The 14,372-nt window shown below is 41.1% G+C and overlaps 1 protein-coding gene across 1 annotated transcript in view; it reads right to left on the minus strand.

Moving 5' to 3' along the window:
• Nucleotides 1-14,372, minus strand: part of csmd2 (CUB and Sushi multiple domains 2) — a 220,733-nt gene that overhangs the window by 98,790 nt on the left and 107,571 nt on the right. The window contains exons 10-15 of the mRNA XM_087169817.1: nt 13,434-13,555; nt 10,758-10,861; nt 7,235-7,347; nt 2,635-2,817; nt 758-948; nt 389-524 (exon numbers count right to left, since the gene is read on the minus strand). Of these exons, the coding sequence (XP_087025943.1) occupies nt 389-524; nt 758-948; nt 2,635-2,817; nt 7,235-7,347; nt 10,758-10,861; nt 13,434-13,555 (849 nt within the window). The remainder of the gene's footprint in view (nt 1-388; nt 525-757; nt 949-2,634; nt 2,818-7,234; nt 7,348-10,757; nt 10,862-13,433; nt 13,556-14,372) is intronic.

Genomic DNA, 14,372 nt, shown 5'->3' on the forward strand with positions numbered 1-14,372 from the left:
CTACCCAGAATAGAATATAATGAGCACTGCCGCGATGTATCTGTCAGGTAAGGGAGGATGCTGCATCTTTGTTTGGGTTTTATTTAAATGTCAAGTCTCTATTTAGACAATAAAGACAGGGTTTTTGTCATTTCTCTATGCGACTGTGCATGTGAGTGTGTAAGGAATGTGTTGCTGATGGGTGAAAGAGTTTATGAAGTCTGTGGGAGACAGGCAAATAGATGTGACAGATGAATCATGACGCCCATTGCATTCATACAAACACACACACACATACTGTACACATGCACAAACAATTCAGAATACAAAACATCCATTCAATGCAGGATTTTCTGGTAAGCTTTAAAGACTTCCCTTTATCTCCTCTGATATAGAATTCAATACTTACTTGTAAAGGTGATGTTAAAGCCTCTGTCTGTGTAGGTGTGGTCAGTCAGGAACTCTAGACGTGCTACATGGGCACTAGTGGTTATGGGAGGAGGCAGGACATCACCAGAGAAGGTACCCAGGATGGGGGACTCAGCCTAACAAAGACAGATACATTTAATAAAGGTATCATGAACTAAAATGGGAGAAAAGTCAGAGAGTAAACAGCTCCTGTTGATAAAATGACTAACAAGTGCAATAAAGATCAGAGCAAGGTTGTTTAGATCGTACACATAATCATTCAGGCTGCTTTTCCCACAGACAAACAGTTACTCATATACAGGTCAACAGACGAAGTCGCTATTCAAAGCAACTTATAATTCATCACTACCTTTCCCCCGTCTTTGATCGAGAGGAAGTCAAACTGTTTCTCCATGCTGAGATCATTGAAGGCCAGATTGATTCGGCTCTCAGGGTTGGTTATGATCAGCCACACACAGTGCATATTGTTTCCATACTCCTGGGGGTAGTTGGGAGACAGCAGCACCCCAGATGGAGTGGTAAAGTTGAAGAAACAGGAAACTATAGGAGTGATGAAGACATAGAGAGACAGAGAGAAAAGGGAGAGAGAAAGAAATGAAACAAAGTAACAATAAAAAGGAGCATTGTTTAGGAGTCTGAAAACATTGTACGAATTCCAATTGCTTTTTCTGACTACAAGACAATATGATTTGGTTCATTTTATTGAATCTGTCAAAATCTACCTCACATCCCACATATACTGAAGGTATCTGTCTTTTCCCATGTGTAACAACAAAAATCATTGTTTCCTGTCAATGTCTAGTAAAAAAAAAAAAAAAATTAAAAATGAGTTGGCAATGAAAATGAAAAACGGTCTCATCTCCCTCCCTGACTACTGGCAAGGCTGTCCCTTCACCCCAGTTGTTCCAATGGATGTGCTTATAGGGCAACAGCACAATACCTTGATGCTACTGGGCAGATGTAGCCTTCCTTGTAAAGGCAGCCCACAATTTCTGCTTTGTTCACGGTGGTGCAGCGAGGCTAAACAGGCATGTGCTTGGGTAAGGAGCCATACGAAAATGGCAGACCACGCTTGGGCTGTCGTTGCTATTTGATCTCGATTCTGACACATAGCAGCGGTTCCGGAGATGTTTCCAAATTTCTCAACCGTCCACCATAATTGATTTTCTAATAATAATATTAATTCTGAGGTGAGAAATAAGCCATGCAAAGAAAGACTTATGCTGCACATTATATCTACGCTGCCTTGTTTAAATGGGTTTTGACAAGGTTTAAGAATTTTATGTCATCGTCAGGACCACTCTCCTTACTTTGCTAATTGCCCTAGCTTCCCTTTGCTGTGATGTTTTGATTGTCAGGGGATGTTTCCTCAAAAACATTGATGTAAGCTGGTCAGGGGCTGTGCTCAATTGAGAATGGGACAACTTTTCTGGATGATGTGGACTATACCTGGTGAGATGTATGTAAGACTGTGAGAGATTTTTAAATATCTGCCTAGTGGGCATATAATAATAATACTCTACATTGTTTGTTTAGAGGACAAGACATCAATACCATAACTAATCATAGGTCAGTTCAAAGCTGATGAGGAAACTGCTGAATTAGTTGCACAATCACCGTTTTCACTTGAATAAATAAATATCTCTAATACCTAATACACACAAACAATTAGACAATGAACTGTACATTAAGGAAAGCACATCATCTTATTAACATTATCACCTTCAATGACAAAGACAAGCTTGCCACATTGTCGCTACATGACTAAAACAGTTTGTTAAATGTTAACTAAATAAACAGTTTCCCTTTATTATGTAGCCAAATTGACTCTAGTGCCAGCAACCTCTCTGTCAGTCAGCTCAGTGATGTTTATCTAGTTACTGCAGCTTTTTGTCCACCCTATTATGTTATCAATAATACAACAGCAGGCATTATCTGCATGGTCAGCTCTCTTTCCCTTTTCCCCCTGATCCTCTAACTCTCTCACTCTCTGTGTTTGTCTTTCATGGCGTTAATTAGCTAATAAGCCCTCCTATTGTTTCACAATCCACAGCCTCTGCTCGGCAAACTGTAGGGATAATCTGACCATTTATTATGCAGCTCTCCCTGCGCTCATCTGCACAAACGTACACATTTATGCACCCACGTCAGTAGTGTTGTATACATGCACACGTGTGCGCGTGGTGTATGTAGAGCCTAAGCAGCTTAAGGCATCCAAGAACGTACAAACACAGCTGGGTTTCTTAGCCGACCACTGGTTGTTCTTCTGACAGGTGATGTTCTTCTTTCCGACCAGCTCAAAGGCAGGGAGACACTCAAAGTACAGCCTGTCTCCATGACGGAAACCTGTCCCCTCCCGCTTGCCATAAGCTGGGACTCCTGGATCTCCACAACTGCCTTGGTCAATTTCTGTGCAGGTAAAGACAAACATATAACACAGAATATTCACTATGCAAAACTGGCATTGATAATAAGCAATTATTTCTACAAGCAGAGAAACATTAGTGTAGGTTATACAAATAAAGACTTATTTTTATTACCTGGTATCATAGCAGAGATATAAATTTAAAGGTCACAATTTCATTAGCACAATCCACATCACTCTCTCCTCTCTTTAACCTGCATATTAAATCAAATAAAAAAATAATATTGTTTAGCACCATGGGCACCCATAGCACATGAGATTGTCTCCAGTTTTCTTAAAAAGATAGATAGAGAGAGAGAGAAAGAGAGACATCTCCACTCAAGGTTATGGACTGACTGTAGCCTCCAGCAGATATTGACAGGATGCAACTACAGAAATTATAAGTCATATGGAAATACAGGATCTCACATTAAATCAAAACAAACCAAATGATGCCATTTGTCATTAATTCTAGTTTCAAGCAAGTGTAAGTTCAGCTGGTTAACACAAAGTCTCTGAGTAGTACTGATTTTTGTTTGACCCTATAATGTGATTGGACAAACATCCGAGGACACCCCCCCACCCCCCAATGCATTGCTTTATTTATTCATACATTTATTTTTACATTTGCATATTTCATTTATTTCTTTTACCGACTGAGGAGAAACTGCAAGAATTGTGCATTTGTGCGAACGTACACAAGAAAAAAAAATACATTCAAATACAGTTCTGTTCTGCAACTGCAACCACAGCACACCCCCCCCCCCCCATGAGAATAGATAAAATTTATTTTTCACTTGTAGGAAACACTGAAGGGAACATTACTTGAAGAATAGGATGTGCTCTAGATTATCTGTGCCAAGCATGAAGAGACACACTGACATTTTGGGATTATTGTTTCCTTCAATATTCATTTAATATCTGTATGTTAAGTAAAGTGTCAGGTCCAAGATTTGTTTAACTTTGCTACTGTAAAGTCATGAACTATGTGGAAACAGACAACAAACAACACCAAAATGGGCTTCATCTATTGTATCTTGATAGCCTTTTAAGGATATTAAAACATTGATATTTGTGAAGAAATAGCTCCAGTCTCTGTTAGAAATAGTTCAAGTGTTTGTTCTCACAGCTCAGTCTTGGGATGGCTGTCAACACTTGTTCATTTTTTTAAATGTTTTTATTTTCAGTTCCTGACACAATTTGTAGTCACTTTCACTGATTAAAAACTATAACTGCCAGCTCAGCTGACATATGTCAGGATGGTGGTACAACAATTAACTCTGGTTTACAAGTAAGATTTCAATTTGACTGATTTGAATTAGGGCACCACCGGTATGAAAAAATACTTTTATATTATAGAGAGAAAAAGTATTCCACTATCGTGCTTGTTTAGCATTACAGCTTGTGTTTTGAACAGATGTGAGAGTTGCATGATATGGAAAGTCAGGAGGTGTGTGCAACTGTCCAGCTCTGTAAATCCTCTTGCATAAAAGGCAGTCCGAGAGTGCTCGCTATTATGTGTACATGTCCTTAACAGTGAACCAGGTTGGTTAATGTATCTGCAGCTGTTGAGTGTCACGGAGCTATTTCAGTTGCTCCTCGTTTGGTTGAAATCTTGCATCGAAGACATTCTTCCTGTCTGGAGCTGTAGCTAAGACTTAATGCACCTAACTGAATGGACATTAGCAATAAATGACTCAGTGAAGAGTTCATTGTGGGCTGACAGGACAAGCTTCTATACTTCATGATATTAAAAGTAATGTGATTTTCCTATTGTCATGCATTTAATTTTACCATCATTATCTTTGCCACTAAGTAACCTTTACTGTCTCTTTATCTTCCCCCCAAAAATGTGACTCAGTAATCTTGCAAACGTCTCTCTTATCTGTCTCTCCCTACCTCCCCCCTCCCTCCCTCTCTCTCCCCCTGAAAATGTATCCCTCCCTTTTACTGTGTGACTAACGTTCTCACTTGCGTTGGGAGCTGACGTGAGCACTTTCAGGCACACAAACACACACACACACACACACACACACACACACACACACCTCCATGACCACACTTCTCCCTTAAAACCACACACGCCAATTTCATTATGGCAAGATTCATGCACAACTCTTTCTTTCACTCACTCTTTTTTTATCTACTTTTGCGAGGATGCAGATTGCAGATGGGAATGCTGAGGCATCCTATCGAGGCATCCGGATGGGGGGAAACACAGAGAGCGAATAAGATCATCCATCCAGGAAATGATGGCAGGGCCTAATACGATTTTAAATCGCACCAGGGGTGATGCTGGGTATAAATCCATAGTCAGTCCTAATGATGATCATCATTTAGAACACATATTTAGAGCTCACTGCTGGTTGGATGTATGGCTATCCTGAGGCAGCCTCATTCACAAGACAACACATTGATCTTACGTGGAAGTCACCTTTAAAAGGGGGAATGCTGAAAGCGAGTTTTAAGGTGAGCCTGAGAGAATTGAGGGGGAAAGGAATGAAGGGAATGTATAAGATCCAAAAGAACCTGCATCTAGAAGGACAAACCAGCTATAAGACAAACACAAAAATACATGCATATGCTAATGTATAAAAGCACACACACACAGTCATACAATCACTTGTTTGTCACTGTAACAGAATCACTAAAGAACCCAAAGTCCCTACAGTGCATTTCTCAAATAAGGCCTCTCTGCCTCCTGGGTCCTCACAATTAGACCTTTAGGGAGAGTGGATGCAGTAAATGAAAGAGCCCTTTGAAGTGTGTGTTTACATTAGTTTGTACATGTGGTTCATGGGCTGTGCTCGTCTGTAGTTGTGCATATGTTTGTGACTGTATCTGTGTGTCTCTGTGTGTGTTGGGTATAAGATGATCTTGTACTCAACATTCGCAGAGGCAGGGATGAATGAAACAGCATTTGATTCTCATGAATAAGGGAAATGACATAATCACATATTTGTTGTCTCTATCTGCTTGACATTCCACAGTAATCCAAGCATTGTAATGGGACTCAAACTCACATTACTGTGAACAACTAAACTGCAATCTCTAGAGGCCCCGGATGACATAACTGACTTTAATAGTCAAGTTTATTTGTATGAGCCAATATCGCATACGATGTGTCAATTGGTTTCACATCTGCAGTCTGAACAGACTCTAAACCCCACACACAAAAATTTAGAAAGGACATGACCTCTCTGTCCCCAGTGTTATCCCCAGTCCTGTAGGTGCATACCGTACTACAGTAGTTGGGTTTAGACCTACAGATGTGCATAACACCAATTTTGTTTGCATGATGAGAATCTCAGCTGAGCAACTGAGGCCACTCCAGTGTGAAACCCACATTCAAATGCATGGGTAAAGTGGGAGTGTGTGTACTGGCATGACTGTGTTTGCAATTACACTTGATGATCAGGCTTAAAATACAAGTAATTGAGAATGCAAATTAGATTTTGGGTGCTCCAATCTGGGAGGTGAAGTGGTTCAAAGCGTTTCTTCCCCTTCATTAAGTAGAACTCATTGTTTTAATTACACATTGGTTCAGCACGCTGCTCCACTTTCTCTGTTATTTTTACTGATGAAAAATAAGCATCTGTGGGCAAGGGAGAAGCCTTGCTGTGCTTCTGAGAGGCAAGCTCACAAACATACACACAGACAATAGAGCACACGCACACAGATTCATAAACTCACACTCACTTTCATTTCCGTCTCTCCTTGCCTTCGCACATGCATGCAGGCACATACACGTACACGTTAACTCACATTTGTTAAACCTCACACGTGTGCAACCACACAAACAGATACAGATTTGGTTCAGGAGATAGGACAAATGCATCAGTTATCTGAGGTAGGCTGCATTGATAGCGCTGACTGTGTTTGACCACTTTATTTTACCAAAAGTAAGTGACTTTATTGTCCAGCCAAACTAAAAGTTGCCATGGAACTGGCAATCTGGGGCTTCATTCACTGATAATCCTTCCTCACTCACCTGCAGTGCTCCATTGTGTTTTTTTTTTTTTAAAGAGATATCACTTGCATCTATATTTCCTTTAAAGGCTTTGTAATCTCACTCTATTTGTGCTACATGCCATGTGGCACATGCAGGGTCTTAATCACCTTGCATATTTTCTAAGACACTTTTAAAGTTTAATGACAAAAGTCTTACATGAGTCAGATGCAGCATTTTTAATCCCTATGTTTTTGAAACTAAACTGAGGATGATGAATGCAGGGAAAGGAAACAAGCCCATGATGTCAGCTTTGACCAGTGAGTAATAATGCAGGAGGGTGAATGACCAAAAAAGTCATTTCATTCTATTTGAAGTTGCCTCAAACAAGTCAAACAACCCTTTTAAAAATGCAGTAAGAAAACCCAGTGCATCTCACTGAGTGACAACCCGAATGTTTGAAGCATCCTTACCTTCATAGGACACCTTGAAGCCAAGGGAGCCACTGGTGTCGTCTGTTTTGAAATTGAGCCACATCTGGTGACTGGTGCTGACCACGAGGTCTGGAGTTGTGGTACCAGACAGGCTACAAAAAGAGACAAGAGGACAACGTTCTTAGACGGAAATCCCTTTAATGTTGGACGTGAATATACTGTCTGTAAGAATAACTGCAAGGTGTGTCAATTGTCAAACCGGAATCAGTTGTTTATTACAGTAATTATCATAATTAAAAGCTATGTTTGCACTTGTTGCCGTTATCTACAGTAGGTGTCACCTTATTAGCCAAAGGCCCTGTTTCTACTGCATCAGGAAAGAAAATTGTATCTGCAAGCAGCAAAAACAAAACATGATGTTACAGCGGCTTCAGAAAGTATTCCCCTTTACTTTTTCCAGTTTATTGTGTTGCAGATTTGTTAATGGTAAATCTACGATCAATGACGCAAATTTGTGACAAAGTGAAAACATATTTCAAGAAATTTGTTCAAAATCTTAAAAAATCAAAAACTGAAATCTCTCAAGTATTCAGACCCTTTGCTGTGATCCTCCAAATTGTGGTCAGGTACATCTTGTGTGCTTTAATTATCCTTAAGATGTGTCTACAACTTGACTGTACTCCAGTTGAATTGATTGACTCGCACTGTATGTTGGAACAAATACCAAGCCATGAAGTACAAGGAACTCTCTGTAGACCTTCATGAAGAAACTGTGGCAAGGCACAGGTCAGGACAAGAGTAAAAATACTTTTCAAATGCTTTGAGTGTTCGCAGGAGTACAGTGGCCTCAATAATTATGAAATTGGAATAAGTTTGGAACCACCATGACGCTTTCTAGAGTTGGCCGTCCAGCCAAAATGAGTAACTGGGCAAGAAGGAGAAACCAATGATCACACTAACAGAGCTTCATAAATCCTCTGCCGAGAAGGGAGAACCTGCCAGAAAGACGAGCATCTCAGCAGCACTCCATCGATTAGGCCTTTATGGTAGAGTGGCTAGACGGAAGCCACTTGGAGGAAAAGGCATATAGCAGCCTGCTCGGAGTTTATCAAGCAAGCATTAAAGAGCTCTGAGAGGATGAGAAAAAATCTCTGATCTGATGAGACAAAAATTGAACTCTTTGGGCAGAACTCCAAACTGTATGCCTGGCAGACACCAGGCACTGCTCATCACCTGGCTAGTACCATTCCTATGATGAAGCATGGTGGTGGTAGCATCAAGCTGTGGGGGTCTTCTCAGTGGCAGAGGGAGTGGTCAGGACTGAGGGAAGGATGAGTGCAGCCAAATACAGAGAGGTCCTTGAAGTAAATCTGCTCCAGAGTGCAGGCAACCAGAGAATGGGGCGACGGTTGATTTTTTAGCACGAAAGTAACACCCTACACATACAGTGAAGAAAACACTGGAAAAAAGTCTCTGGCTGTCTTTGAGTGTCCCAGCCAGAGCCCAGACTTAAACCCCATGAACATCTGTGGAGAGGCTTGAGGATGGCAGCTCAGAGACACAAGCCACTCAATCTGAAGGAGCCTGAGAAGATCTGCCAGGAAGAATGGGCAATTTCATTCATTTACAATTAAATCACAACCAAATAAAGTGCAAAAAGTGATGGGGTCTGAATACTTTCTCAAGCTACTGTATATTAAAAATATCTGACTTTTCTCATTAAAGAGAAGTACTCTAAAACTGTAGTCAATTCCAACCTTAGACGCCTTTTTTAAATCTAACCCTTTAATTCAAAACAGTTGGGGCCAAAAAAGTGGGAAATGAAGGCTAGATCAGTCAATGCCACAGACGTAATTTAATCCTATTTGAATAGTAATTCCACCCAACTCTAATTAGGATGTGTAGCTGCAGAGTAAGTGATTAAGGGTTCTAATATTAGTGACAGCACATGGAGAATGGTGGGAGTAGCAAGGAAGTAGTATCTGGATAAGTTGTCAATTTGGTGAGTTTCTGTAAACTTTTCTCAGTATATGTGGGAGGAAAAATGAAATAAGTAGTGTGTTCATGGTGTGCACCACGGTGCAGTATTCATGCTGAAGCTTATGGGGATTTTCACGTTGCATTGCACTTTGCAATGCTTGTAGTATTTGCACTCCTTTACCAAATTGTGTTTAGTTTATAACCTTGTTTTCTTTTGCCTGATTGACCAATAAAATGATATGCAGTTAAATAACATCAAACATTTTTCTTCCAGCTGTGTTTCCTACGACTTTCATAAAGGTCTGTGGTATGAACTATTGTCATCAACATCCAGCCTAACAACTTTGGATAGTGTGTTATAATTTCCCTGCAAGTTAAATGCTGCCTACAGCATTATTCTTGATGGGGGCCTGTTTCAAGTATTCTATCTGCTCATGACAATTATGCTCTTCCCACATGACGACATCATTTCCCTGATGGGGAAAAACCGTTTGTGGCATATTCACACCAAACTGTTCTTTTCCATTAACAGACTGTCAGTGAGCAGTGTCTTTCAAGTGAAGGAAAAGAGGGGATTTGATTGGTCGTGACTCATTGCCGATTAACCACCACATTTATGACTGTGCTGCTGTAGGGTTATGTGCCTCTGACCTTAAAGTTACAAAAGAAATAATTCCCTACACCCTGCACACGCTTGCCTGCACCACTGATTCAAGAAAATATAGTCCTGAGTTAAACTGTGCTGATAGCAGCAGTATATTCTCTGGCCCTAAATTGTTCTAGTTTGTTCGTGTGCAAGAGCGCATCCAATCTCAATGACAGAGTTGCTCACTCTGCTTTCATATCATAAAGAAGTCCATAAAGGGAGATGAAGTCCTTAATTGAATAGATTAGTTCATTTTCAGTGTTTGTGTGTTGTGAAATTATGTGCAAGTGCACAAAAATATTCAAGTGAGGAAGATCTTCCCTCATCAACAAACTCCTCCTCCACAAACCTTTCCCTTATTTTATCTGCAACCTCCTCCCAGGTTCTACCGGGGCGAGGCAGCCTCACATAAAAATTGATCAATAAAAACTTTATTAACGTGGTAAATTTCAGCACAATTAATAACAACATCCTGTGAATTGTTATGGAGCATCTGCTATCACAAACTCCATTAGGAAGCATCAATATGCAGTTCGCAATGTTGCACCACATGGCTGTGATCTTGTTTTTAACATTGAAAAGAGTGATGATTGACAATGTGGTGCGGCATCTATTTTTCATGCACTACTGCATCAGGTGGTGATGAAATGAAAGAGAAACAGTACAACAGAGAGAAAAGGGCTGGAGGGGAAAGGGAAGAGAGAGGGGTGCTGCTGGGTGCCGGCAAGTGGAGGAGGAGAAAAGGCATGTGTGCCAAAAAAGAAGAAAGGTGAAGAGGAACGAGAAAGAGAAAGACAGAATATGATTACATGGAACATGAGTAGCAAAAATGAAAATGACTGCTACAGAGGAAGGTTTGGAGTAAAAGCCAGAAAGAGTCAAGAGAACAGACGGAAGATGAAAGGCAAAGAGATGGAGGTCAAAGGAGTCACTCACACATGGAAGATGGTCTTCTGGTCTCCCACCACCTCGCCGTCTCCCACGGTCAGGGTGTCATAGCCTCGCTCCAGGTCAAAATCCTCAAATGTCAGCTTGATCACCTAGACAACAGCAGGGACATCGCCAAGACAACCATAAGCGACAGACGTTTGAACGCTCCCTACACCAGGTGCAGAGGAGAGACCCCTTCCCATCTGTGACTTTCCATCCCTCTGTCCATCAATCTATCAATCTCCTCTGAATATTTGCCCAGCTCATTTCCATTCACACATATGTACCAGCTGTGTGTATTCTATCGAACACATCTGTGCTTTACTGGTGTCAATTTATTTCCTTTCTTGTAAATACTCACATACGTGACTATGAGTTGTATACTCTGTAACATCTGACTTTCAGTCTGTTGATTATAAACTCTCTCCCACTAATCAAATATCTGATTGCCTTCCAGAAGGTCTGCATGACCCCTACTACTTGCTCATCAAATCAGCAGGTTGCAGACGCGCTTGTGGCCTATTTAGCCAGACTTCGAATGACTTTAAGAACACCAGGGAGATGTGGCATGGGACTCGAGGTTGTCCACAAGGTGAATATATGCATCATAAAGGTGACACAAAAGTTTTTAAAGATTTATGTACTGGATTTTAACTGCGAAGAGGAGACAAAAAACACACACACACCTATTCATTTCATCTAATTTCTGTGGTGCAGGTGGGAGTGTGGGAGAGAGGGTAAGAAAAACAATAAGTGTGCTGTAGCTGAAGGAAGCAAGGGACAAGTCAGATAAAGACAGACAAACAAATAAGATTTGATTACTATAATCCAAAATGTTGATATATAAAGACATAAAAAGCAGGGGTAATATGTGAGATTAATATATAAATTTAAAAATAGCAAAGCAAGGAAGGACTGTCTTTGTCTCCTATTTAAAATTAGCTGTTACTGATTTCCGCCAAATTCTTAATGTTTTCAGAGGGCTGAGAGAGCAAGGCCTAATGAAAAAGCTTATATAAATGCAAATTGCATTCTGTCCTATGTTAAACCCAGTGCCTAATGAAAATTGCCAGGGTGGAGAGAAGAGATGGACGGTGTGTTGGCAAAATAGGTCCGATCACTCAATAAATAGAGTTTCATACCACAAACGCACCTCACATCTGCCAGCCAACAGGTGAGGCAGAGTGGGAGGAGGAATAAACAAAAAAGGAATAAAATAACAGGAAGTATATATATAAACTTTATGTTGTTTGGGATCTCTCACGGCATGTCTTGACATTTTGGTTGTTTTGGAACGGAGACCCTTGTGTCCCCGAAGCTGATGGATAAACACTTGAAAGATTGTCAACTAAAAACAGCTGCGTTCAGTACCTTCAGGATATTATGAAGGAACGACGCTTGTCAAGAACCCACATTAGTCATGATGTCATGAGGTGGGATTTAGAGTCTAGCAGCGCTGTGTCACATCCCACCCGCCTCCGTATGCAGTTCTGCCTCAGCCTGCTGCCTGACTTAACATCTCCTCTGGCTGGGCCTGTGCGGACGGGCAGGAATAGAAGCCCATTACAACTCTAAACAGAAAGAACAGCCTCGCTCCATCTTCATCTGGACCAGACACAGAGCGAGAGACAGCCCAAAGCACCGTTGTCTGTTTCAGCAGGCTGCCCGCCGGGTATACCCAAGGGTGTCTATGTGTGTGTGTGTGTGTGTGTGTGTGTGTGTGTGTGTGTGTGAGTGGGTGAGTGTGCGTTTATACGCAGCCAAGCAAAAGGTGGGGTTGGGTGGTTGTGCGTTGTATCGGACTACCCCTTCTGCCTTCTGCCTCTCACCTCACACAGCCTCTCCTTCGCTCGGCGCAGCGCAATAAGAGAACAGATTTGTAAAACCATTTTGTTTGAGTTCAGAGAAGGATATTTGGCAGGGAAGCAGCTGGGCGGCCTTGAACACAACTCCAAAGTCAATGGTCTGAACAGAATGGCTATGACACTTTCATGATATCCTCTGAGCATGCTCTCAAAACCACTCCATTACTCTTCTGACCGTTTTTACTCTCTTCTTCTCTCCCTCACCACAGGTGTTCCTAACAACTCTCTTTGTCTTCTGTTGGCTCAGCTCCACCGTGCTTTTCCCTTTCATTTCCCTTATCTCTCACATTTTTCCATGGGAGACCTTCTGTCACATGGTGTGTTTAACAGCCCCCTGAATGTCCTGTAGCAATTATAAAAGTATGAAATGAGTCATGTGTGCCAGGAGAGCCTCCTCGAGAGTTCCTCCCTAACAGGTGCAAAAACACCAGTGAACTCCTGTTTTATTTTGGGTATTTTTTGCTGGCAGCTAAACACACCACTTAAGACACCACTATATTAGGCGATTACTGTTGCGAAGCTAAATAAGTGCTCCACACTGTTGCTTAGAGGAGCTATTTGTTAGTTTTGCTATTGCTACATAGCCAGCATTAGCATTAACAGCTGTTTATTTAACAGTCTAGAAGAAATGTTGCAAGTGCAGCAAATTTCTTCAAACTTCATTCCTTCATTCATTCCTCTTGTCTTGTAAACAAAATCATGGCTGAAGCTCTTGTCAAGCGACAATCACCACCAGTCACTCCGAGCAAGACCCCACATTTGGTGGCAGAGAAAACTTACAAATAGCCCCTTTAAACCCCAGGGTAATGACTTTTACCTTTGATGTGTCTGTGGCTGTGATGACCCAAGTGCAGTTGGCATTGTTGTCATACTGGACTGGGTAGTTCGGAGATGTGATGACACCACTGGGTCCTCGCAACTGCCCTCCACACATCGGTGCTACGGAGGAAGACACAGGAAGAGGCAGATGTTTGATCAATGAAAGTTTAAAGACACAATTTCTCATTTATAAACCGCAAAATCTGTAGTGTGTGTCAAACCCTCTCCTGCATTGCCTTCTAAATCCACAAGTCATGATGCTGTTTAGCTGCTAGTTGTGCTGAGTCACTCCTTCACCGTCTCAGCCTCCACCTGTCAAGGTTTCTTATTACTCTTACTAGCAATTGTATATTTTGCCTTCTGCATTATATATATTTCATATTTTCCTTGTGTTAGCTGTGTTGTGTTCAAAAACAACCTGTGGGGGTGTTCAAAACTCTGAGCTCAATCTTTACCAAGACGCATGGTTGGCATCCTATAGAGGATCCTAATGATGACAACCGCAAAATACAGCTGTGCAACCATTCAAAATGCATTTGCTTAACTTTAAGTCCCGTCAGTGTTCCTGACTGAACTGCAAGCAAGCATCACATTTGAAAGCTGAAGCTGTTTGGCAAGTGGTTGGTAAATTAGAAAGAGTAAAGAGCCATCTAAACAAAATCATCTGCAGTGCTCTCTCTAAACACTTAACTTGCCAATTTAGTGTAGCACTGTGAAAAAGAGATTCAATCAAACATATAAATCACACAAGTCTAAAAGTCTAAAATACACTGGAAAGAAGATCTTTTTGTAAATATTGTCAGGCTGTGTAATTTATTATAACAATAAAACAAACTAGATGATATCAGACTGTCTTTATCTTCCTCTGCTATAGTTAAAATGGCTCGCAGTACACAAAATACAGCGGTTAATATGGTTGGAGTACCTGTCAAGCATA

The sequence above is a fragment of the Seriola lalandi genome, unplaced genomic scaffold (assembly GCF_002814215.2).
Source record: "Seriola lalandi dorsalis isolate HSWRI2012SDOR001 ecotype SW California unplaced genomic scaffold, Sedor1 jcf7180002054916, whole genome shotgun sequence".
Lineage (NCBI taxonomy): Eukaryota > Metazoa > Chordata > Actinopteri > Carangiformes > Carangidae > Seriola > Seriola lalandi.